Raw genomic sequence first — 27445 nt, 5'->3', positions numbered from 1 at the left:
CTGTATGTATGTATGTTTGTGTGCAATAATATCGCGACTTTAAAGCAGTTTTCAGTATAGTATTTTTCAGACCTAGGAACAAGTTTTAGATATATTACCTAACAAAATAAAATGGAGATTCGCATTTGAAAATTTAGAAGTTTATAATATTCGTAAAATTACAAGGTACATATTTACGGCTGTTTCCCGTTCGGGTCTCTCCCTTCCCCTCTACTCACTTCTCTAGGCGTTCTTGCTTGTAAATCTTCTATCATCCATCCTTTTCCTATTATTTTTACTACATGCACAGTAATTCTCTCTAATTACTTATTATTAATATTCTTTTTCCAGACTTATTGCTTAGACGCGCAAGTGCCAGATTCAGCGTGCACCGCCACCTCCTACCTGACGGGCGTGAAAACCAAATACGGAGTCATTGGTCTTGATGGCAATGTGACTAGAGGCTCCTGTTATTCCCAACTTCATGAGCCAAACTGGTCTGAATCTATTGGCCAATGGGCTTTGGAGCAAGGATTGGATGTAGGTGAGTTATGCACCATTTTTTTTTTACCGAACGGCTGATGGAGTTACCACCCTTTACAGTGAAATGTGGCATTCATATGATCGGGGTAGGTGTATCTGCACATAGAACAGTCTATGAATAATGTTTATTTCTTCTCTGTGCGAGAAGAGGCCTCTTCTCAGCAGAGTGGCGGTTATAAGCTGGTGAATGATGATTATGGTGATGTTGTGTGTAAATTACTGGTATACTAAGATTTTCTCATAAGTAGTTTGTGAAGAAATATCCAATTTTACATACACAAGACGCCTAACTCCAAAACAAAAATTAGTGAATCTCACATTGCCCATCCACCGTGCCAACTATGCAGTCCTAAATTAACGATGTGAGTGGATATGAACTCTATAAAGAATAAACAAACAAACAAATAAAAAAAACGTTGTTTTTCCAAATTCAATATAATTCCGGAGTCGTGGACAACCTATGGGGTTAACTCTTAAATTCCTAACCCCCAAAAAGCCGGCAACGCATTTGTAAAGCCTCTGGTGTTTCAAGTGTCCATGGGCGGCGGCGATTGCTTACCATCAGGTGATACGTCTGCTCGTTTACCCGGCGTTTCCATAAAAAAATACCGGGACTCCCGCTCAAAGCAGGAGTAATACCGGGGTGTTTTTTTTTTTTAGTTCGTAAGAGTCTAACACCCTCTCGAAGAAGTAGCGAATGGATGATTATGCTTCCTGAATAAAAATCCGATGTAATGGAAACCTATTTCAAAGCATTACCAGTGTCAATATGGCTTGAAACCAACCATTTGACTATGACAACAAATCAAATCTTTATTTATTGATGTCCGAAAACGGAACAATTGGTGATTACAGGACAATCGCTTCAAACCAAATTAATCTAATTGTCAAGTCAATGTGTTTCACTGCATCGATTTCTAATACATAGCTAAATAAATATATAAGAATGTGATAACTTTCGGTAATAATCTTTTCCCCACTACTCCCACTCTTCACGTGGGTTACGTGAGAGTATACTTACAGACTACTTTTTTTAAGGAGAAATCGCCCAGGCAGACACTGCGCTCTAAAATAAATGTGATCGTTTTTTACGGTGATCCTATTAATTTATGTAGGTTTTATACCTAATATTTGTGCACTACACACAGATTGTGTTCAAAAATATCAATTCAATAAGTTAGGACCTTCTTTCCTTCTGCCAAGTGTGGGGTTTATGGCAAATCCTTTTAATCATGTAGATGAGTTCCACATTTCACTAATGGATCGACTGAAATGCCAAATGGTTCAATTATTATACATATATGACATACATACATTTATATTTTTTTGTTTATTTCTAAAGCATCTTTCTGATTTAATAATATCATAAACATTATAAAAACCACAGATAATGAAAATCTAAATGAAAAAATGACTTACAAGTTAATGTCACGCTCAGCGCCATCTATGAAATCTGTCTGCAACTAAAACGAGAATGAATGTAAATAATTTGAATGCTACTCACTAGAGGGCATTGACAACATGGTTTGATTTAAAAGTAATCTGTAGCCTTCTCAAACAAAACTACTAGATATTTGAATCATAAAAAAATCGTTCAAATACTTTCAATGCAATAAAATATTTGTGTGTTCTTATTTTTTTACTGATAGCTCATAACTAGGTAATATTGAGCAGTTTTAATAGTATGTATTTTGTTTATGCTGTTTAGGTTAGATTAAAAGGTATTTTAAAAGTTAGTTTATGTGATCCATTTCCAAGATTATACATACATTATCGACTAAGGGGAAGGCTTTTGTTCAGCAGTGGACGTCTCTCGGCAGATGCTGATGATGATGACATACATTATCAAAATACATGATTGTGATTTTGTTCAAAAACCAGTATAAACTGACCGTCAAATCTACGGAAAGATTATACAAAGCGAGGCCGTGATGAACTGGTCATGTATTTTTAGTACTTTGTGATGGTTTTATCGAAACCAATTACTGAATTTGAGATAGACTATGTATATTTTTAGCTTGAAATTTTTTGGCCATTGTCCTTTGGTACAGAATAGGATAAATTTTGCTGCCTCGTTGATCGAGTGGTCGCAAGTGCGACTGCCGGACAAAAGGTCTCGGGTTCGATTCCCGGATCCGGCAAAGTAATAATGGCACTTTTTCGGTGTTTCGAAATTTTCTCAGCAGTAGCGCGGAGTCTGGAATCGTGCCTAGTGGCAATAGGCTCACCCCCTATTACATGGGACTTTAACAAACATGGTGAAAAGTGGGTTGTACATTGTATAGCGGCATTACGTGTCGTAATGTGCACCTCTGCCTACCCCTTCGGTGATAAAAGGCGTGACGTTGCGTAGGGTAAATTTTAACCCGGGAACATAGGCGAAGCTACTAACTGAAGCTAGTAAACGAAAACATTAAACCGCAAGCAATAGTTTCAAAACACAATAAAATTTTCCTGAATTTATTACGTCATTAAACCAGCATAGGCACGTGCTTATGTGACGTTATTGTTATTACGTAATAATACTAACATGAGATACGTCACGTAAATGTTTAACAAACAATAACAATTCCTAGTATTGTTTGTGTTTGTTTCGATTCTCGTGGTTAAGGTGTTAGGATAGTAGTATACAGAGAATACATACGTCATTATCGCTTATCGTCACGCCTTTTATCCCTGAAGGGGTAGGCAGAGGTGCACATTACGGCACATAATACCACTGTACAATGTACAGTGTACACCCACTTTTCACCATTTGTGTTATCAATCCCATGTACTCGTAGGTAAAAGGGGGTGAGCTTATTGCCGTATTCTGGGCATAATACCAGACTCCGTGCTACTACTAAGAAATACTTTGCCCAACCCGGGAATCCAATTCGAGTCGCCTTACCCGGGCGGTCGCACCTCTCGGCTAACGAGACATGTACGGATATAAAATAAAATATGAAAGAAGTAATAGGATGCTTAGTTACTTATGAAGGGTAAAGAGAGATCTTTCACATAAACTTTACATTAAAGTTTTTTTGCTGAACCATTTTTTCCGTATGGAATAACCCGGAAAAACGAGTAGACGGATCACCTGATGGTAAGCAATCGCCGTCGACCATGAACATTTGAAACAACAGAGGCGTTACAAGCGCGTTACCGGCCTCTTGGGGGTTAGGAATTTAAGAGTGGTTGGCAATCGGAGATTAGGAAGAGGGGGCAATTTGGCCTCTGATAACCTCACTCACACAACGAAATACAACACAAGCGTTGCTTTACATCGGTTGTCTGTGAGGCCGTGGTATCACTCCGGTTGAACCGGTCCATGGCTCTTCCACACTTAAATTGAACTCAAGCACTCAAAAGATATGGTATATTTTCCAGGCTTAGTGACGACAACGCGGGTAACTCACGCTTCACCAGCGGGCATGTATGCTCATACCTCGGAGAGGAACTGGGAATCTGACGCGGACGTACCAGATGAATGCTTGGCAGCTGGCTGCAGGGACATAGCGTATCAACTTGTTACCAGCAGCCCTGGAAGACATTTCAAGGTAATTTTTATATACCTATATAATTCTTCTGTACGTGTGTATGTCACTGAACTCCTCTTAAACGACTAGACGGATTTTGATGAAACTTTTTGTGTGTGTTCAAGAGGATCTGAGATTGGTTGTTGGATTGGAAAGTTTTTTTAATTAATTTTTAATTTATTAGTAGTTGTTGATTTTGGAATGTTTTACATCGGATCCGACGGACGGCGCTACCATCGCAGTGTCAAATATTAATGACGTTAGATATTGTCATAACATTTGAATAATAATTTTCATCAAAAAGGTCCAGAATGTTTTAGCTTATTAAAAAAGTTTAAAATTTTCAAATTAACGTGTAGACAGGACAACGTCTGTCGGGTCCGCTAGTATTAGTTAAAATTCTATATACCATTATTGTAACTTTCGTGAGACATACTAAATTAATTATTATATGTTATTGGCTTACTCACTAGTCGAGTTCCTCGTCAAACAGTTACGTGAGTAAGCCGATAACATATTATAATAATTAATTCTATATACCCATGTTTTCTGATGGGCTATATTATCCAATGACTTCTCCGGCCTTGGGCGAGGCGAGAAGGAGTGTCAGACTCTTATTGACTAAAAACCACCCTGTTTCTGCTCCTGCTTTTCGACCCGGAGCCCCGGTAAACCTAGTAGTTCGCGGCTTCAGGAGTCCTATTCCTACTCACTCATCATCACAAGCCCAATGCTGAAGAAAGGCATCTTTTCACATGGAGAAGGTGTGACCACCATAAAGCCTCGTATTCATGGTAAACATTTTGCTTTGCAACAGTTGATCAACGTTGTTGATGAATAGCGAGAATGCTGCTGGAAACTTTGTTTAAATTAAGCCTTGTATTCATGGTAAACCTTTTGTTTAGCAACATGGTTGCATAAACATGTTGCGGGCAATACTTGTGTTGCGGAGTTGGTCGCGCCATGCTGCAGAGTTTCTATAAAGCCCGGCGAGCGAAAACATCAGTTTATATTAAAGCCTCTTTTACGCACGTCAACATCTCTTAAATAACTAGATGAGGCCGGCATTTGCTATCGGACTACTCTGAGAATAAATGCCGACACAAACTCAGAGGTCTCTTTTAAAGTCCAGACAAAATCAATTAAAGATGTCGGAGAATTTAATATAACTCACGAAAGTTATTATAAAAAGTATCATTCTATTATTTCAGGTTATCATGGGTGGTGGTCGCAGGGAATTCCTTCCAAACACGACGAACATTTTGGGCAGCAAAGGGAGGAGGCTGGATGGCGTCGACCTCACGGACCTCTGGCATGTCGACAAACTCAATATGAATGCCTCACATCAGTTCGTCACCGACAGATTGGAGCTTTTAAAGGTACCTAATTATACATTTTAAAGGTATCAAAGTTTATCCTTTTATACCCTATGGAGAAACCTCTTATGACTTAACTAGCTACTTCCGCGCGGTTTCAACCGCTCTGCACGGCTCTTATTGGCCATAGCGTGATGTTTAATAGGCTAGGCTATAGCCTTCCTTGATAAATGAAATATCCAACACAAATATACTTTTATCAAATCGAACCAGTATTTTCAGAGATTAACACGTTTAAACAAACAAACAAACTCTTCAGCTTTATTATATTAGTACCTATAAATTTTAACCACGTATTTGTTATCATCTTGGCTGACGATATACGAAAAATGAATAAAATAGGCCCAGCAGATAAGCCAAAAAATGCATTATTCTCTTTGAATTAATTTGGTCACTCTTTACAAATACGTCATTATAACAGCGCCGCATGTCCGTAACATAGGAATGTTAACAGACTACTTACAACATTAAGCTCTTCTGTAGTCAAGGAACATGGAACTGTTCACACTTTGTATATATGTTTTTATAACGTCACGCCTTTAATCCCCGATAGGGTAGACGGAGGTGCACATTATGGCACATAATGCCAATGTACACCCACATTTCAAAATGTATGTTGTAAGTCTCATATAATTTAGATGGTGAGCCTATTGCCATATATCGGGCAGATTCCCAGACACCGTGCCACTACTGAGAAATTTTCGAAAAATCTAAAAAAAGTGCAGTATCTCTACGCCCGAACCGGGAATCGAACCCGTGACCCCTTGCCCGGCAGTCACACTTGCAACCACTCGGTCAACGAGGCAGTTTATATATTTATATATAGAATTTAATACCTACTTGATTAATTTCATGATGTATTTTATTTGTAAATATCAATTTTGAATCATCGGTTTTCATTGAAATATTTAGTTGCATAATGCTTCTATGGACGAGTAGTAATTGTAGTTTCATTAAAATCATATGAGTGATCTCCATACTGTATAGTCTTTAAACTAATATTACTATTGTCGATTAAACAGACGGTTTTTCACCGACATGGTCACTAACACTAATATAAGAACTTGAATCGGGATATCTACCATGTTTATTTGTGTTTCTGAGTCTGAAACTCAGAGACAAATTGACAAAACAATTGAACAATTATCCTTATTCATTCAACATTATTCAATTGTCCATTCAACATAATTTTATGTACCTACTGTAACAATGACCAACATGTAGAGGATATTCACAACAGCTGATTTTTATTACTAATACCTACAATATTGTTTTCCTGTTAGCAACACAGTCAATTTATAACAGGAAAATGGCACAATTAGATTCAAGGAAGCAGTGATAATAAAGCTATTTGACAGTATGAAAAATAAAGTGTTTTTAAAAGCTATATATTAAACGATGCAGTCAGCACGGTTGGTGCGGTGGCTGGGCAACTGGCTGCCGAGCAACGGGTAGCGGGTTCGATTCCCGCACGGGGCAACTCTTTGTGTGATCCACAAATTGTTGTTTCGTGTCTGGGTGTCATGTGTATGTTAACTTGTATGTTTGTAAACGCACCCACAACACAGGAGAAAATTCTAGAGTGGGGCAAAGTTTTTTTTTTAAAAAAATATGACGTTAAAAAGCGTTACTGAGTAAAAAATACTTAAATATTTATAATTATTTATTATGCTTACTTTATACCCTAACCGCGTCACAAAAAGGTCAATATTGGTCGAATCGATTGTGACGTAGCCCGCTTGTTTCCTTCATAATCCTGCTACTGTTTTGGTGTTTAATTACGTCGGCAACTGTTTTAACCCGTCGTATGCCGAAACGGGGATCCACCAGAGACACAATGTATTTTCTATTGTTGTCTTATATGCATACAAGGGGTTAAAGACATTGCTAATATTGTTAATTTCATCTCGACCCCTTCAGCCATTTTGTCGTGAAGGGGTACAAATATACAAACTTTCGCATTTATAATATTAGTAGGATGTTACAGCCAAAGTAATTAATCCAGATAATATTTGACCACTCGTTATGTATAATAGTTAGAATTCTAATCAATCATTCTGACTGAAACATTTATCAACGCTAAAGGATTCATACATTATTTTGAGTCGGGAAATCATCTAATGGCTTCTCCCTCTCGTGAGGCGAGAGTGAGTGTCAGACTCTTACAGACTACAAACTATCCATATAAGTTTTTAAACTGACATGGTCACTAACACTATTGTTAGAACTTGAGACGGGATATTTACCATGTTTATTGATGTCGATGCGACGATCAAGCGCCTTGATCCACACATGGAAACATCCACCCGCATTTACTCCAGTTCATCCGTGATCATGGCGCTTGCAACAGTGCCAAAATATCGGAAACTCATCGATATAAATAAACATGGTAAATATCCCGTCTCAAGTTCTAATAAAAGTACAAACTATCCAGTCTTACTCCTGCTTCGAAGCAGATTCCTATTAACCCGTTAAGCCGTCCGCAGCTCCGGACTTATAAATAAATTTGACGTTAATGCTTTACATTGTCCTGCTTCCAGGTTTTCAATTCTGACGACTTGCCGGAGTACTTGTTGGGGCTGTTCAGGGATGATCACATGGAGTACCACTTGAAAGCCCAGAACCAGCCATCTCTCGAAGAAATGGTGGAAGTGGCCATCAAGATGCTCAGTAGGAGTTCTAAGGGATACTTCTTATTTGTTGAAGGTAATATTTTAAAACTCTTGGAAGCCAACAAAACTTACTATCTACATAATGGAAAGCAGTTTCATATCTGATGGAACATGCGTCGCGTATCATTGGTCGCGTAAGCTCAGAACAGACAAATGTATAGAAAAACAATTTGCCGTTCATACTCAACCGATGATTCGTCAATATGACCGATGATGCACTCGACGTATTTCACGTCAGATATGAACCAATCCTTACAATCTGGCAGTTTAAGGACCTCAGTTAACCCTTTATTTTATTTCCTATCTCTCTACCCATGAGCATTTCCTAAGATATAGGTTATTCGATTCTGAACTTCACATTTATTTTATTCTACAAAACTTTTGTGTCATTAACCAGATGCCATAATGTAATTTAAATCAAACTCCACAACAAAAAAACTATTTCATTAAAATACCCTTCATCTTACAGGTGGAAGAATCGACCATGCGCACCACGACAGCTTAGCTCATTTAGCACTGGACGAAACGGTGGAATACTCGAAAGCTGTGAAGAAAGCGAGATCCCTGACCAGTGAGGAAGACACCCTGATAGTCGTCAGCTCTGACCACGCTCACACGATGACAGTTGCTGGGTACCCCTCAAGAGGCAATGACATTCTTGGAACTGTGGACACCGCTAATGGAATGGATGGAAAACCCTATACCACCATTAGTTATGCAAATGGCAGAGCTAAGTCCATTGGAGCGGACGGGAGGGTCGATGTCACCCAGGATAAACAGTTTACATCACGTAAGTATCATTATAATCCTTAACACATTGAACGCCGTGGTGGTCACCGGTGACCGACGTTAGCGGAGGATTTGCCTTCAACAGTTTTCTATTGGCAGTCAAAGACTTCACAACCATGTTGTTTGTTTAGTTCGACCACTGGATCAGTTGAGAGTTTTTGGCAACGGAATGTAAAAATATAGAACCCTTTCCTGTACTTAATAAGTTACTTACTTATCGTCACGCTTTTTATCCCCGAAGAGGTAGGCAGAGGTGGACATTATGGCACGTAATGCCACTATACAATGTACACCCACTTTTCACAATTTATGTTGAAAGTCCCATGTAATAGGTTTGCCATATAGCCTGCACATTACCAGACTTCGTGCTATTACTGAGTAATTTTTCGAATAACCGAAAAAAGCCCAGTAATATTTTGCTCGACCCGGGAATCGAACCGGAGTCAACGAGGCAGTCAATTCCCTTTGTCTAGTGTAAATATTACAAAAATATTCTTTTATGTTAATTAAAGGTGACCCAGACTACGCCTACCCAAGCTTGGTGCCTTTGGATTCGGAGACCCATGGTGGGGAGGATGTGGCAGTGTACGCATCAGGACCTTGGCAGCATCTCTTCACAGCCAGCTACGAGCAGAACCTAGTCCCACATCTAATGGCCTATGCCATGTGCATCTCTGAAGATCAGCATGGAAACTGTGGGCCAGAAATCCACAAGTACACCGCAAGTGGTATCGCCACCAACCCTAGTACCAACTTACTAATAACTTTGACTGTGATATTTATTTTAAGGATATTTTATTAATTATTAGGTAAAAAATACTTAATTTTTTATTTTAATTTAATAGTGTAATTTTTAAGTGTTTTTGTATGGAAAGATTGAATGTAATTTAAAATACGGCTTGCTTGCGTACATTATTTGAGAAAAGCTCTACTAGTTTCAAGTTACACCGGGGTTCTAATTCATGAGCAGCGTTCACGGCGGCGACGTCACAGAACATACTTGGAGATTTTTTCTCAAATAATTCACACGAGAAAGCCGTATTTTATATTCTTTCAATGTCTCGCGATAGTTATTTACACAAAGATGAAAATTGCATTATAGTTTTACTAGTCTGCGGTTCTGAAGCATTCACTGACAGACTGACGGACAATTCAATTTGACGTTTCAAAAGTGCCAAATTAAGGATTAATTGAAATAAATACTTTGACTTTCCCAAATCGCCTTGAACTTTTCTATATCGGATGATCCCCGCATTAACTGAGTTCAGGTATTACAAACTAACAAACACGGAAAAAAAATTGTAATATAATATTTTTGCATAATACAAGTATAAATAATGCAGTTTTCATGTTTGCCTCAGGAATTTCAACCAATAAGCATTTTTTATGAGCTGTGAGTTTAACTTAACAAGTTTTACCAATAGATAGATCAGATAGACTATTTATAAAAGGTTATTCTATGATTCGGAATCTAGAATTGTACCCTGAGCCCTTAGTATGAGTTTGCTTTACGTTTAACGAAACGAGAGCGTGTTCGGCGCTGTGATTGGCCGGCGTGGATGAACCAACCAATCAGAGCGCCGAACGCGCTCTCGATTCGATCTCGTTAAACGTGAAGCAAAGTCGTACTAAAGGCTCTGTTAAGCTATTATATTCTGTAGCTTTCCATTCGAAAGATCAAATTGAACATTATCATCGTTCCGCCATTTTGTGAGGATAATATATCGACCAATGACGGGCGAGAATGGAATAGAGCTCACTTCAAAAGTTCAAAGTGACAGTTGCAGAATAGTCTGGCAGTATAGTGCCCTTTATTGCCATATTACAAAATATATTAATTGATACCCTTGCCCCCCTTACCCCTTAATGAACATTGAGATGTTTTAATAAAACATATTGAAGTAAAATAAATTAAATCTCTACAAACATCATCAGCCTATAAGTGTCCACTGCTGACCAAAGGCCTCTTCTTACACGAAGAAAGTTTGAGCATTAATCACCACGCTTGTTCAATGTGGGTTGGCGATTTCAAACTTATAATTAATTAGAAATTATAAGCTCAGGTTTCCTCTCAATGTTTTTCTTCACTGTTTGTCAGTGGTGTTTAAATAATCTTAGAAAAAGTCACATTGGTACTTGACGTTGGTAGGTTTCGGGCCCGCACTCTCATGTATGAGAAGCGGGCATCTTAAACCTCCGGGCCACTACGTCATTACAAAATAAATATTTTTGCATAATATAATTTACAGAAACATATCAAAATACATACTTCTGTTCTGTATAATCGTTGGACGAGACAGTTAAATGCCAGTTAATCAAACAATTGCCGTTTTGAAAATTGAAACTCAATAAGAAATAAGATTGGCCCATGGACCACTGATCACTCCACCTACGAGGCAGCCAATTCCATTGTCAAACGGTTCCCTTCAAAGGTGATAATGTTAAAAACTTATCAAAAGAAGTTACAAATGATCTACTGTGTAGTAGTTGTACATAATAATGAATTAGAAAATATTGTTTAAGACCTAGACTAAGAGAGATGTTTCAGTATTTTTATTAATAAATATTGTAAAGTACAATTTAATGGAGATTTTTTATTTACTGTGCACATTTAAGTATAAGTTTTGTTTCATTGCATGCTGGACGTCAACGTGACTGTACGGCATACGCCATACAATCATCGATATAAATATAGCAGTAAATACCTTGTAAACCTGATGACACAGGTTCTTAAGGCGCTGGAATGTAGCAAGGGCATTGTAGTGAATAGATTCGGAAACAATGACATCATTAAGACCGCCGCCTTAATCAATGACTATCCTCCACTTTTGTTTGTCAGGTTTACCTAAACTAGAGCGCCCCAAGGCTAAGTTCGTTCTGTCGATCACGCACGCGCCCACGCATGGTATGCGAGCGGTGGGAGAGAGGGCACCCCGTCAACGGACATGTACGGACGTGTCACCAAATCCTCCGTGAGTCAAGCAATAAGCCGAATCATAAATCAAAATCGAATCCTCCTTGTGGCATTCGGGAAATCGATATGATTTTACATGAATGGGTGCATCACCTGTATTAGTTAATTTATTGTGTACTAGCTTCCGCCCGCGACTCCGTCCGCGCGCATGTCGGTCTTCGCGTGGTGTCGCGTGTGTCGAAGTTTTATTTCTCCGTTTTGAGTAACTCTGACAATGACATCTTGGACCCAAATACGGCGAGGCCCATAATAATTAAGGAGATCCCTCTATTGAGCTACTGCTGTTGAGCTCGCGTTCTGTAGAATAAAACCGATTTTTTTTTCTACGTATTTTCCAGCATAAAAAGTATTCTATTTTAAAGTATCAGATAATAAGGTATAATTATACCAAGTTTCATCGAAATCGAACCGTTAGTTTTCACGTGATGCCTGAACATACAGACAGACAGACAGAAAAAAAAATTTAATCACATATTTGGGCTTGGTATCGATCCAGTAACACCCCCTGCTATTTATTCTTTCAATATTTTCAATGTACAGAATTGACCTCTCTACAGATTTATTATAAGTATAGATGAATGAATGAATGAATGAATGAGAGTGTTATAAACGTAAGAGTAGACAAATATAATCAGAAAGCTCCAAACTGCTAAGCTATCGGGAGTTATACGTGTTATTGTGAGTCAACCATAAAAGATAGACATTTGCTGTCGTGGATTATTTTTTAAACAATTTTAAGGAGAATATTTCCGTCATACATGATTTCTGTGTAGCTTTAACCATTAAGGCTGCACACGCAACGGAAACTTAAAAATGGAGTAAGTTCTCCTATTTTCCCAACATTTCCCTTCACTACTCTGCTCCTATTGATCGTAGCGCGATGAAAAGTATACTATAACCTGCTCAGGAATATGAAGAACAATTGTGCCAAGTTTCGTTGAAATCTGTCAAGTGGTTTTTATTTCTATAAAGAACATACAGACAGACAGACAGACAGACAGACAAAAATTTTTCTGATTACATTTTTGGCGTCAGTATCGATCACTAATCACCCGCTGATAGTTATTTTGGAAATATATTTCATGTACAGAATTGACCTCTCTACAGATTTATTATAAGTATAGATTATTATAAGTATAGATATAGATGAATGAGTGAAAGAATGAATGAATGAATGAATGAATGAATGAATGAATGAATGAATGAATGAATGAATGAGAGTGTTATTAACGTAAGAGTAGACAAATATAACCAGAAAGCTCCGAACTGCTAAGCTATCGGGAGTTATACGTGTTATTATGAGTCAACCATAAAAGATAGACATTTGCTGTCGAGGATTATTTTTTAAACAATTTTAAGGAGAATATTTCCGTCATACATGATTTCTGTGTAGCTTTAACCATTAAGGCTGCACACGCGACGGAAACTTCAAAAATGGAGTAAGTTCTCCTATTTTCCCAACATTTCCCTTCACTGCTCTGCTCCTATTGATTGTAGCGTGATGAAAAGTATACTATAACCTGTCCAGGATTATGAAGAACAATTGTGCCAAGTTTCGTTGAAATCTGTCAAGTGGTTTTTGTTTCTATAAAGAACATACAGACAGACAGACAGACAGACAGACAAAAATTTTTCTGATTGCATTTTTGGCGTCAGTATCGATCACTAATCACCCGCTGATAGTTATTTTGGAAATATATTTCATGTACAGAATTGACCTCTCTACAGATTTATTATAAGTATAGATTGTATTGTATACATAAGATAGTGCATGCTGTGATTTTCTTTAAGTGATGGGGCGCTTAGACGTAAGTTACTGTTATTAATGTACAAATTATAATGTAATAGCGTACTTATTGTTGAAAAGCCTAAAATAAATAAATAATTACTAGTATGTTCGACAGCATTCGTGAAGGTTTACTTTCATTAGGTCTGAACAACAATACAATAGAGCCTTTTCCCCACCGAATAAAATTGAGAACTGTATTTACGCCTTTCCAGTTTTCAGTTTTGAAACAAGAAACAGTATTAATCTTCTGACGCTATAACTCCAGGAACCGATTTTCACCGTTTTGCAATCGTTTGAAAGGTCTCGGGCTCCGTGAGGTTTATAGCAAAGAAAATTCAGAAAAAATATATACAGACAACACAAAATAAGTGAAGCCATCTGGCGGCATGGAGTTCGCCGGGTTTGCTAGTATTGTACAAATTAGTAATCGAACAATCAAGTTTAAGGGGAGTGGCTGTGACGTGATAGTCTTTCATTTAAATATCTATACCTACTAAACTCCGTAGTATTTGTAATGGTCACGTTTGTTTTACTCGTACACGTTTTTTTGACTGCCTCGTTGGCCGAGTGGTTGCAAGTGCGACTGCCGGGCAAGGGGTCTCGGGTTCGATTCCCGGGTCGGGCGAAGTATCACTGGGCTTTTTTCGGTTTTTCGAAAATTTCTCAGTGGTAGCACGGAGTCTGGAAATGTGCCCGGTATATGAGAATTGGCTCACCACTTATTACATGGGACTTACAACATAACATTGTGAAATATGGGTGTACATTAGCATTACGTGCCATAAAGTCCACCTCTGCCTACCCCTTCGGGGATTAAAGGCGTGACGTTATAAAAAATGAAAAAAAAACGTTTGTTTTACCATTCGGTTTTTGATACTGCAAGTAATGACATAAACATCTTTGCGTAAGGTATGGTCTAGTATAAGAGCTTCATTGTTATGATAAAGAGCACTTGATAACAACTTCGGATCGAGTTGGAACATTATTATGCGGGGCCTTTAATTAAACAAACGAAATTTCGTCCGAAACTGCACAGATTGCATACTACAATTCAGATTGCGAACTTTCGTGAACAAAAATGAACAATTAAATGAAGATAAATAAATAGGTTTTTATCATTAATTAATTCTATTAGTAAATCAATAAAGGCCGAAAATTAAACGAAACTTCGCATTCGAGAACCAGAATAGGCACCCAGGTTTTTTTCTTTTTGAGGGGTAAAATCATCCAATGACTTCTCCCGCCTTGGGGAAGGCGGGAGGGAGTGTCAGACTCTTACTGACTAAAAACCACCCCGTTCCTACTCCTCCTATTCGAGCCGGAGCCCCGGTAAACCCGATAGGTAGTCCGCAGCTCCGGATATTATAAGCATGTTGCGTATAAATACTAAGAATCGAATTATATAATATAGAAATTAATTTAGCGGAATAATCTATGTTTGATTCATGCAGACGTTGGTGTGGCGTGGCACCGACTTCTAAACTATCAGTAGGTAGACACAGGCAGTATAATGAATAATAGTTATTTTGTAGTTTTTAGTTTAAAAGGTAAGTTTATATAAATAGTGAAGGAATCTTTTCTTTTCTTTTTTAAAAAAACGTTGTCCCACATTAGGATTTTCTCCTGTGTCGTGGATGCGTTTACAAACATACAATTTCACATGCACATGACACCCAGACCCGAAACAACAATTGGTGGATCACACAAAGAGTTGCTCCGTGCGGGAATCGCACCCGCTACACGTTGCACGGCCACCGCGCCAACCATCAGACCACCACAGATGGGGCCAAGTATGACGCAAAGGAATGACAATTAGCTACTGCTACATAATTACTTCCGGAATTTCATCTAAATTTAATGAGAGATAAATCGTCAGAATAAACATAAAGAGCTTATAATTTGAGTGGATTCCCTGGGATTTCATCATCAGATGCACACCAGGTGGTAAAAGTACCAACTTGAAAAAAAAAACACGCAAATTGGACAAGAAACGTTTAAGTTATCGATACACAAATTACGGAATTTCGTGAAAATGACATCGACCCATTCCTTATTATAATGCTAATAAAATAAAACCTACTGAACGAATCTGAAACATTTTTTTACATTTGCATCGAAAAAAAAAGAATCACGCAAATCGGTCTATAAACCTCGACATAATCCGTGTACATACCTACATAAAAAAAAACATACCGGCCAAATTGAGAACCTCCTCCTTTTTGGGAAGTCGGTTAAATATATGGGCATATTTTGTTTATACAAGATATGAGATCTGTCGAGCAGCCAATCACGAACGAGGCGAATGGGCTACCAATCGGCTTTAAGCATTTGGCAACCCACACAGACACGCGACAATCACAACACGCGATTGTGGTTTTAAGCATAGCAAATGTATGAAACGGATACGCTTGGCGCTGCTTTACACGGGCCCATGCCCATATATCTGGCTTTAAATGGATGAAGGACGTATAGGTGCTCCCACACAGCAGTTATATAACGTTAGAGACTGATTTAAAATTTGTGTTTAAACAAATTATAACTGTAATTGTAGAGTATGTTACACGCTATTGCAAATGTTATATTGTTACACATTGTTGTATAACGTTAGATAACTGCTGTGTGGGAGCACCTTTAGGTGATAAAAATATATCAAACCTACACACTGACATCTTATTCATTATATTCATTCGATTGGATAAACGCTTGTAGTGGGGCGTGCGATGAGTAAGCGTTGCGGTTGACTCAACCAACACCCATCTTTTTGTCACTACTTAGCTAATCTATTATTAGTTTTTGTTGGTAAATGTATTGTACATATACTAGCGGATTCGACAGACGTTGCCCTGTCTACACGTCTTTAATTTGAAAATTTGTCGGATCCAATGTAAAACGTTCCAAAATCAACAACTACTAATAAATTAAAAATTAATGTAAAAAACATTGTCCAGCGGACAAAATTGTGAATCTAAACCATTCTCAGATCCTTTTAGATTCCTTGAACACACACAAAAAATTTCATCAAAATCGGTCCAGTGGTTTAAGAGAAGTTCAGTGACATACACACTTACAGAAGAATTATATATATAAAGATGTGTTATTTGTCTTATATAAAAATATTTTGCTTTATATATACAGGGCAGGTAGATAAAGGTGTTAAATGGTTTGAGGCACGACCCAAACAGGCCTCGCCTCCACTCTACAAAACATAAAGTAAGCCCATTACTAATGCTCATAATAAATCTTACTTTATTCCCCATTCATTTAAAGTTGAATGTTGAACAACATTTTCAGTTTCGAAAGATTAAAAAATATAGACAATCGACAATGTAAAAAGCATATTGTTACGTGGAGTTAAAGTTCTGTTTTGAAAACCGTTTCTGTACGTTACGTTCTTTCGGTGGCTTATACGTATAGCCGTATAGCCGACGTTTTTTTTTGTTACTCATATCGGTGCAATGTTAAAATTATGGCCACGATTTTCGTTCAGGGCCGCGAGAATGAATGAGACAATTGTATTTTATTCTGCGTTATAAAATATGAAATCATACCGTATGGGAATTACTTTAAACCACATGAATCATCTTGGCTGACAATATACGAAACATGAGCGAATTAGATCAAGTAGTTAAGCCAAAAAGTGCATTATTCTGTTTGACCTAATTTGAACATTCTTTACAAATACGTCAATATAACAGCGCGCCGCTTGTTTGATTTGAACATTCTTTACAAATACGTCATTATAACAGCGCGCCGCGCCGCTTGTTCGTTCCATTCCTAGACAACCTACAACATTGCAGCTCTTTTGTGATCAAGAAAAAATAATTTAATATTTTATTAATTTCATAATTGTTATGTTTGAAAATTCAGATTTTTCGGTTTTCATTCAAATATTTAGTTGTGCTTCTGTGGACTAGTACTACCTACTTGTAGCTTCATTTAAATCATATGAGTGATCTTCATACTGTATAATATGTTTTTTTTTTGTAATATTTATAATGGAAGCGTTTGGGCACCATTTCATTATGTGGTGATAAAAAGGTCTACCCTATAAAGTACAACTATAATGTCATTATTTACTTTGTATAATATGTATTTAACGCGAATAACATAGTATTTATTACGGAGAAACTTATTTTGCATGTATGTATTCGTTTAGCTAAAACTGTATCGCATAATTTTGTTAATCCGAAATGTCTAAAGCATTGAGTTAAACGTGTAGGAATTTCCATTACCGCATGTCATCAAAATGTAGACACTTTTGACAGACAAAGACGTAGCTTTGAAACCACTAGATACTAAAGAAACATGTCTGTCTCACTCACCTAAGTCGCAAGAACAATTCAACCAGTAAGATTAGACAGAGATAGACATATAAACATGGAATGAACAGGGAGTGTTACCTGATGAGTCAAATTTTACTCATAAATTATTTTAATCGACCGCTGGGTTTTTTTGTCATTCTCCTATCACATGGTATATAGACAATTCTCACCATAAAAGTGACACGTTTCGTGAGCTAAACTATGATATGAAATAAAAAGACTGACATGAGCTGACTCGGGTGATAAAAAAATTAAGTGTGGAAGAGCCATGCTTCGGCACTAATGGGCCGGCTCGATCGGAGTGATACCATGGCCTGACAAATTGTAGTAAAAAACAATATTTCTTTTTTTGGGTTATTTCAAGTTATGCTGGATTCTATTTCTCATAAATCTTCGATGATTATGTTCTTCACTTATCTCGGGATCACAGGGTCCTGAACCTTTGGAAGGCGTACGAGGGGCCGAAGCCAACTCGCAGAGGCCCGTTGAACAATTTTAATCTAGATGATCAGCCGGCGAACAAGTATTTTGCGGGCACTTTGGGGGTTAGGAATTTAAGGGTTGTTGGGGTATTGGGGATTGGGAAGATTGGAAAAGGGGGTAATTGGTCCGTACGGGAATTGCTATAAGCGGAATTAAAACTAAAAATCTCACTGTATTGTTGTGTAGCATGGATTTCCGCAAAGTAACGCCTGACTATATTCAATATACTTAATGTTTCAAGTGTCCATGGGTGGCGGCGATTACTTACCACCAGGTGAGATACGTCTGCTGGATTACGCCCGTGATACATAAAAAAAAACATATTCCACGGGAACAGAGGCAAAGCTGCTGGGAGAAGCTGAAGAGTTTGTTTATTTGACTGTTTTTATCTCCAGAACTACTGGTTCGAATTTAACAAACATTTTTGTATTAGACACTTCATTTATCGAGAAGGTTATAAAACATCAGACGGTCGCGTTGATCTATTGGTTGTAAGTGCGATTGCTGGGCCGGGGACTCAGGTTTGGTTATCTGGGTAAGCAAAGTGCTACGGGCCTTTTTTTAGTTTTTCAAAAATTTCTTTATCGTAGTACGGTGTCTAGAATTGTAGCCGGTATGTGACAATAGGCTCACTCCCTAATACAAGGGACTTATAACGTAAATGGTGAAAAGTGGGTGTACATGTACATTGTATAGTGACATTACGTGCCGTAATGCCCACCTCTGCCTATACGGTACTGGACACTTTGATAAAATGCGGGACGATACAGATCAGATACAGAAAACATCACACCACGATCAAAAAGAGCTGTACCTATAAAATAATCTTATTTGATCAAAGATTAGAAATGGAAAAAATAATGTCACCAGAAAATAACAACAAAGGTCACCTATGTATAAACTTAACGTCGCAAATTGTTAATTTGCCAAATTGTGGGCCGTAAAATAATACAATTTACATACATACATACCTTCACGCCTGTCTCCTATGGGGGTAGGCAGAGACAATGGACCGCCAATTGCTACGATTCTTACATACCTCTTTCTCTTTGTGTGTTATGTTAATGTTCCTATGAGGGTGACCTAATCAATGTATGATTAAACCCTCTAATTAATTTAATAAAGATTAAAAAAACCTCTTTCGCTTCAACAGTCTTTTCATGCATACTCGTCGGTTAAAGGTACTTTACTAATTTTGCCTTCTTTAATAATACTAGTAATGCCCACCTCTGCCTATACGTGGTTGAAATTCGGGACGATAAATATTTAATTTACAATACCACTTAACATACTGTTCAAGGATAATTTTATTTAATCAAACTTAAATGGAAACTCTTTGTACCAGAAACTCTTTTCAAATGAGACGTGAGAAACTATCATCGCAATGTTATTTGATTTTGGGCGTTTTGTACATATACGATCAGATACTATGCATGTGGGTGGCAAGACAATGTTTTATTTATTGATTCTACATGTACTTTATAAGCATTATTTTTTAAAAATATTAGCGTTCTGCACTTCTCCTACACATAAACTATAAGTGTACCAAATTGTATGCTCCTACGTCCGCGCAATTTTCGTAAAAAGACGTATAAAGTTTTTGCATCACGTATTAATATATAGATAATATTGCCAATCTGACCTCTATATGTCCGTCTAGGGCGTCTTCTACCAACGGCCCGATTCATATTCGCCTTGTATATTTCTTTCATAAATCTGCTTTCATCCATCCTTTCTACAATACAATTTATATTTCAATTGATTATTATGTTATCGGTTGACTCTCGCAACTGCCTGACGAGAAACTCGACTAGTGTCAAGCCACGACTTTGACTTTGACTTTGACAGCATTCGGCGACACACAACTACCCCCATACTTAGGTATGAAGGTCTCAGCACACATATGGGATCGGAAAGGGATCGTAACCGTAACGCCTTTTGCCTCGCTGTCAACCAGGCGTCAACCTACCGTATGCACGTAACGAAAGCGTATCAGCAGCGCCTGTACGTCAACTCGGCTACGGCTAGGCGACACCGACTAGACTAACACGATAGTTAGTCGGTACGGAGAAACGTAAGTGCGGGGACGGAGAAACGTAAGCGTGGGGACGATGAGCCGTAAGCGCGGGAATTCAAGTTCGGAGCCTGTTCCGAGGCGAGGCGATTACGTTATTATTCCGATTAGTGTGCGTTGCAGTAGGGAGTTTAATACAAACCATTCTGAACGGCTCGAGGCGATACGGTGACGATCCCTTTCCGATCCCATATGTGTGCTGAGACCCTGATTCTTTGCACACGACGCGGCAACTATTCGAGTTCCGTGTCAAACAGTTACACCCTCATGATGATTCGTGATTTTATTTGAATGATCCCCTCCACTATATCACGCGCGATTCTCACGCGACCAACGGATTTTCCCAAATTCGATAAATATGTGATAACTGTGATCAAACGATTTTCAATCTTATTCCAATGACTAACGCTACAGGAAAGATATATATAGCTCACTGTCAGAGTATAGAAAAATCTACCTATGACCCTGAAAGCCCGGGACAGTCCATAGCAGGAACGAACTTTGTCTTATCATATTATTATTTCATCATATCTATTTTTGGATACCTATGTATAAAGATGAAGGTTTCGTTCTGAGGAACAATATTAATATTTATTTTGCGTTGGATATTTCATTTATCGAGGAAGGCTATAGGCTACAAAACATCACGCTACGATGAATAGGAGCCGAGCAGAGTGGGTGAAACCGCGGGAGTAGCTAATCACTACATAGTATAAAACAAAGTGGCTTTCTCTGTCCCTATTTCCCTTTGTATGATTTAATATTTAAAATTGCGCAATGGACTTTAATGGCGCAATGGCGGTTTTTTTGATAGAATGATTCAAGAGGAAGGTTTATATGTATAATACATGCATACTATATCACCACTGCATCCATGCGAAGCTGGGGCGGGTCGCTAGTACAATATAAATGTTCCCTCTAATAGGCTAATAAACTGGTCAATTAACAAAAACAGGACATTAGCGCTCTCTGATGAACTAAATCCTTCCCTCTCTACCATTTGTCCATCGATTAGAATACTACGATAACATACTAATATTACTGTATATACCTTAGTTGATTAAATGAGTGCACATTGATAAACATTATCAACCACTCTTGAATGAATATGTCATCTACATTATCTATGTTACATTGTATTACTTAATACTTAAGAACATAAATAATTCATTATGACATAACAATAATGTACACTTTCAATTATATGCCGGGGTAAGTTTTACATAAACATTATGTAATTTACATAATGGATCCTAGGTCTCCTCTACATAATAGGGAATTGCCATTAAGTCTATACTTAGGAAGCGTGTTAGGGATCACATTTTTCTGCCAGCGACTTCGCCTATGTTTTTTATTCCAGACTATATTCCAGACAGATATAATCTAGTCCTGTTTCAAACGAACGGAGCAACGACCAAACAAACATATAAACTTTTGTTTTTATAATATTAATAGTTGTTAAACAAAAATCATAAAATATGTTCGCAATCTCACGCCTTTTATCCCCAAAGGGGTAGGCAGAGGTGCATATTACGGCACATAATGCCACTATACACTTATTTTTGTTCGTCGACTAATACTACGATATCATACTAATATTACTGTATATACCTAAGTTGATTAAATAAGTGCACATTGATAAGCATTATCAACAACTCTTGGTGAGCATTATTGCCATATTACTGGGCACAATCCAGACTCCGTGCTACATAACAATAATGTACACTTTCAATTATATGCCGGGGTACGTTTTACATAAACATTATGTAATTTACATAATGGATCCTGGGTGCCCTCTACATAATAGGGAATTGCCAGTCTATACTTAGGAAGCGTGTTAAGGATCACAGTTTAAAACAGAGATCACATTTTTCGGCCAGCGATACAATGTTGCCCATACCTATAATAGACCTATTGCGGGCACAATCCAGACTCCGTGCTACCACTAAAAAAAAAATCGAAAAACCGAAAACAGTCCAGCAATACTTTGCCCGACCCGGGAATCGAACCCGAGACCGCTTGTTCATATTATAATTCTTATTATGTGAACAAAACTTCAGCTTAGTATAAGTGTCTGTATGGAAAAAATATTGCGCTTGTACTGGCAAACACCAAAGTTTACGCATGTCATAAGAATTCAAAAATTTGCACATTATCTCTTAAATTATTCGGCACAAAAATAATATTTTTCAACGAAACTCCGTTTCGATCAATCAGTTCGGACTATCCAAAATTTCTTTTAGTATACGCCTAGCATACCGCCTTTAGATGGGTCCCAGTAGGGCTGATGCCTGGTCCGGAGCTGCGGACTACCTAGCGGGTTTACCGAGGCTCCAGCTCAAAGCAGAAGAAGGAACAGGGTGGCTTTTAGTCAGTAAGAGTCTGACACTCCCTCTCGCCTCGCCCAAGGCGGGAGAAGACATTGGATGATTTTCCCCCTTAAAAAAAAGCATACCGCGATTGGCCGCATGTTGAAAATTAGCGAAGATTCCGTCGACTCAAGTCTCTTAAGATCGTCTGTCTACTTATGATTTCGCTAGTAGCATTTATGGGTAATATTGTCACTAGACGAAACTTACTAGACGAAAAAGATGTGAATTTTATTCGGAATTACAAGTTTAAGATTTCCATGAATCACTTCATTGGTGATGTAATATCTATCTAGCGCTGAATTGAGTAAAATTACACAACTGTTATAATTATTATCGAATACAATTACCAATATTAAATAACACTCATTATAGGAATATTACACAATTATACCAGATTTTCCCTAGAAGTGTAAACAGTCATACTCGTATATGGTTTTATTTACCTACTTTTAACAATTCTCTTTTGGTTTCATCACGTTGTTTGCTACTAATATTATAAATGCGAAACTCTTTTGACTTTTTCCACACATTCCCGAAAAGAAATTTGGTACGGATGTAGATTAAAATCTTAAACAACTAATGTAAACATATATAGGGATAACTCAGGAAACGCAGATAAAATCGCACGCAAAAGCTTGTTTTAAATGATCGAGACAGAGTGTACATCTTTTTTTCTCGTAAAATACGATGACATTTTTGTTTTTTAAGGGAGAAAATTTTCCAAGGACTTCTCACGCCTTGGACGAGGCGAGAGGCAGTGTCGGACTCTTACTGATTAAAAACTACCCCGTTCCTACTCCTGCTTTTCAAACCGGGGCCCCGGTAAACCCGTTTGGTAGTCCGCAGCTCCGGAGAGGCATCTAGGATTTTCTCTTGTATCGTGTGTGCGTTTACACACATATTATTATAATTTCACGACACGTGACACTCTTAGTCACACAGACTTAGAAAGTACTTATTCACTCTGACCTTGAAAAGACCCGGGTCTTATATCTGTAATGTTGTTGGTCGTTTTTTTTTATGGAACACCTATGGCAATCAATCAGACGTATCACCTGATTACCTGCGTTACCTGCCGGCCTTTTGAGGGTTAGGAATTAATGGGTTGTTGACTAATCGGGGATCGGAAAGATTGGGAACGGGGGAATTGGGCTTCCTGTAATCTATTTCACACAACGCAAGCATTGTTTCACGTCGCGTGACGATCTCCGGCCACCGTAAGTGCGGGTCTGCGGACGGCGAGCAAGGGTAGTTCGCCGCCCGACCAGAACCAGATCCGTGCGTACGGTGCGTCGCGTTCTGGGCGCGCCTCAAAGAGCCAGACCACCACAGATGGGGCCCAGTAGGGCTGAAGCCCGATCCGGAGCTGCGGACAACGTAAAAGGTTCCCAAGGCGGGAGAGGCAATAGGATGATTTTCCACCCTCAAAAAAAAAAAAACCTTGATTCACGTCGGTTTTCGGTGAGGCCGTGGTATCACTTCGGTCGAGCCGACCCATTCGCGCCGAAGCATGGCTTTCCCACACTTATTTGGAATTTCCGTACGAAGTTATTATTATATTATCCTTGTACTTCAGTCGTTTAATGACTTGCTCTGAAATTCTAAAAACCAAAAGAGTTAGTCTTCCCTAAACATTGGTTGTAAATATTTACTATTTATTTTCGCATTGTACTGTATTATTGTTGTTTATTTGTTTCGTAGAAAATGTGGGCAAACAAGCCGGAGGGAAACATCCACGCAATTGGTTCGATTCCTGTTGTTTCTATAATAAAAATGATGACGGGGTTTGAAAATTAAAAATGTATTTGGTTCGTCAGTTAGGCAATGAAACAATATTAGACATGTACTTTTTTACTGTAGGTATATAAAATAACAATACTGAGTAGGAGCGGAAGCAAATACTTCATTTCTATGTATAAAATGTACCTAGAAATTACGTCGCATGACATTTCAAATCGATATATCTTTGAAGGTATTGGTTTCAGTTACAAAATAAAAATCAAGTATCTGATATTTTAAAATAATCTACAAGACGGAAATTTTAAAAATATAGTCATCTACCCTATTGTGGGATTAACTATTAACAATAGTAAAGAATATTACATGGAGGTCACAAATCATACCGATTTATCGTAGGTACCCAACTAGCTTGAAACTAAGTGTGAAGCTGACTGCACAAAAATGATGAACTTTTTTGTACAAAAATGAACGAATGAAAAAGGTAAATAAATAAGTTTTGATATGAAATTAAAAATAAAACGTTAATTTAACGTTTCGTTTTTTTATCAATAAAACCTACGACTGAAAATTAAACGAAACTTCCCATTCGAGAACCGGAGTAGCCCTTTTTTTGAGGGAGAAAATCATCCAATGACTTCTCTCGCCTCGGGCGAGGCGAAAGGGAGTGTCAGACTCTAACTGACTAAAGCCACCCCGTTCCTACTCCTGTTTTTCGAACCGGAGCCCCGGTAAACCCCCTAGGTTGTTCGCAGCTCCGGATCAGGCATCAGTCCTATTGGTCCCCATCTGTGGTGGTCTGATAGCTCTTTGAGGCACGGAACGCGACGCGCCGCACCGGAGTACCGGAGCCCTACAGGATAGTTTCTACTCAGGAAGAGCCTGACACTCTCTCTTTCGCCTCATCCAAGGTGAGAGAGGAGAAGTTATTGAATGATTTGAAATAAAATGATGCACAACATTAAAATGTCTTAGTAACAACTAAGGAATGAGATGATGCATGATGATACGGTATTTTCGATTAGCTTACCGAAATGGTATTTTACAAATAAGTATGTATTTGTATGTGACCTCGTTGAAGTTGCGCGTGTGGGCGTAAGTTAGCAGGCGCACTTACCTATACCTACTGTTAAATATTCTATTACATTGAATCCTTATTTGTTTTTGAAAATGATCTAATGAAGTCTCTTGACTTTATTCACTCACTCCACTCACTACATCCAAGGAGTGTTAGACTCTTCCTGACTAAAAAACACCTCGTTCCTATTACTGATTAGAGCCGGAGCCCCGGTAAACGGTTAAGTCGTCCGTGGCTCAGGGTCAAGGATCAGGTTTACTGGACACTACCGTGATGTACGTGAATAATTAAATACCTATGGTAGATAAATACAGGTTGATGAATGTCATTCCTCAGGTTCAATTCCCAGGAGACCATTATCTAGTAAGTATTAGAATATTCTGGAGTTTTACACAATAAAAGTTCTCACAGCTAATCTACTTTACCTAACGCCGTCCGGGGGCCTAATTACCCCCCTTCCTCCTAATTACTAATTAAACAATACACAGGCATAATAGTATGCAAAGGTACATAATAAATATTATGACCTGTCGTCGGCGGTATTTCCAAACCGATACGACCTTCTAACCTTCAAGAAAAGAGCGTACTCTTTTTTAAAAGGCAATGCACCTGTGACCCCTCTGGTGTTTTGGGTATCCATGGGCGTCGGCGATTGCTTATCATCAGGAGATCCGTCTGCCCGTTTACCGTCTTATTACATTAAAAAAATGTGCAATTTTCTTTCAACAAAAAACGTGACTTTATATTATGGAAAACTAAATGTTGCATCAGTTTCTTGAAACTGTACTACGCAACATTTCATGAGTGCAGTAAACATCAATGGGCGTTCGAAAACCCGTATTTACGAACTGTACAATGAAAAACATTAAGAGCGTACTTGATACACAGAAATGTTATTTTTTTTTTCTAATGACGTTTTCAGACAAAAATTTAAATGGTTTAAATTTTACAAACTTCTTAGACTTACAAAAAACATATTTATTTATTTTGTTGCGCGTTGCACAGTTATTGGTGATGCAATGTTCTGATGATGACATAATAACGAAGATTCCTTCGCGAAAATCCCACCCTATATTAAGACAACGATTTCTACAAGAAGCTCACAGTTGTATATTGGTCGTCGAACGAGAAAGAGCTTTGATTTTAAACATCTATGTTACCAACGCCTATGAATCATAATCACCAAAGTTTATAAGATTTTTTAAAGGCCTGTGTCTAGAAAATAGTATTTCTAAATTGCCTACTTAGTAAAATATTGGGTGCTAATACTATATCTATTCCTTAGCACGGGTCATCACGTGTTTTGCTGTTTATTATGTGTTTTTGACGATTCTGAAAAATGAAGCGCTCTAGACCCAAGAAACGCCATGCTTGAGTCAATCTGAGTCATGCAAAGGTAAGTGTTTGTTTCATTTCATTTATGAATACAATTGTATCTAAGTGGTGTAAATTGATAAACATAATGAACATTAAGTCTTTCCTTAAAGCTCTCAGGTTCAATTCCTGAGTCTATGAATACTTATAACGAATATTACAAACGACATCGCGCATCGACGCTTGCGCAGTTAAATAACAGTTCTTACGGCAAATTTAGTTTTATATATTCGACGGATTTCCCACTATTTTTCAACGAAGAAGGGGATAAATCATCAAAAAATACAGTTCACTTTAGTCAGTAGAGCATTGCTATCTAGTGACGAGTACCAAGATCACCTGTTGTTCCCTTTGATGATAAGATC

At 38.0% G+C, this 27445-nt stretch overlaps 1 protein-coding gene across 2 annotated transcripts in view; it reads left to right on the top strand.

Moving 5' to 3' along the window:
• Positions 1–11461, top strand: part of LOC118269257 (membrane-bound alkaline phosphatase) — a 36127-nt gene extending 24666 nt beyond the window's left edge. For both annotated transcript variants that reach the window (XM_035584272.2, XM_035584271.2), the window contains exons 3-8: positions 331–523; positions 3892–4061; positions 5252–5419; positions 7957–8122; positions 8558–8878; positions 9390–11461. In XM_035584272.2, the coding sequence (XP_035440165.2) occupies positions 331–523; positions 3892–4061; positions 5252–5419; positions 7957–8122; positions 8558–8878; positions 9390–9679 (1308 nt within the window). In that variant the 3' untranslated portion in view covers positions 9680–11461. The remainder of the gene's footprint in view (positions 1–330; positions 524–3891; positions 4062–5251; positions 5420–7956; positions 8123–8557; positions 8879–9389) is intronic.
• Positions 11462–27445: the final 15984 nt, after the last annotated feature.

The sequence above is a fragment of the Spodoptera frugiperda genome, chromosome 2, assembly GCF_023101765.2.
Source record: "Spodoptera frugiperda isolate SF20-4 chromosome 2, AGI-APGP_CSIRO_Sfru_2.0, whole genome shotgun sequence".
Taxonomy (NCBI): Eukaryota; Metazoa; Arthropoda; class Insecta; order Lepidoptera; family Noctuidae; genus Spodoptera; species Spodoptera frugiperda.
The sequence above is the reverse complement of the archived record's forward strand: the minus strand, read 5'-3'. Positions and strand labels throughout refer to the sequence as shown.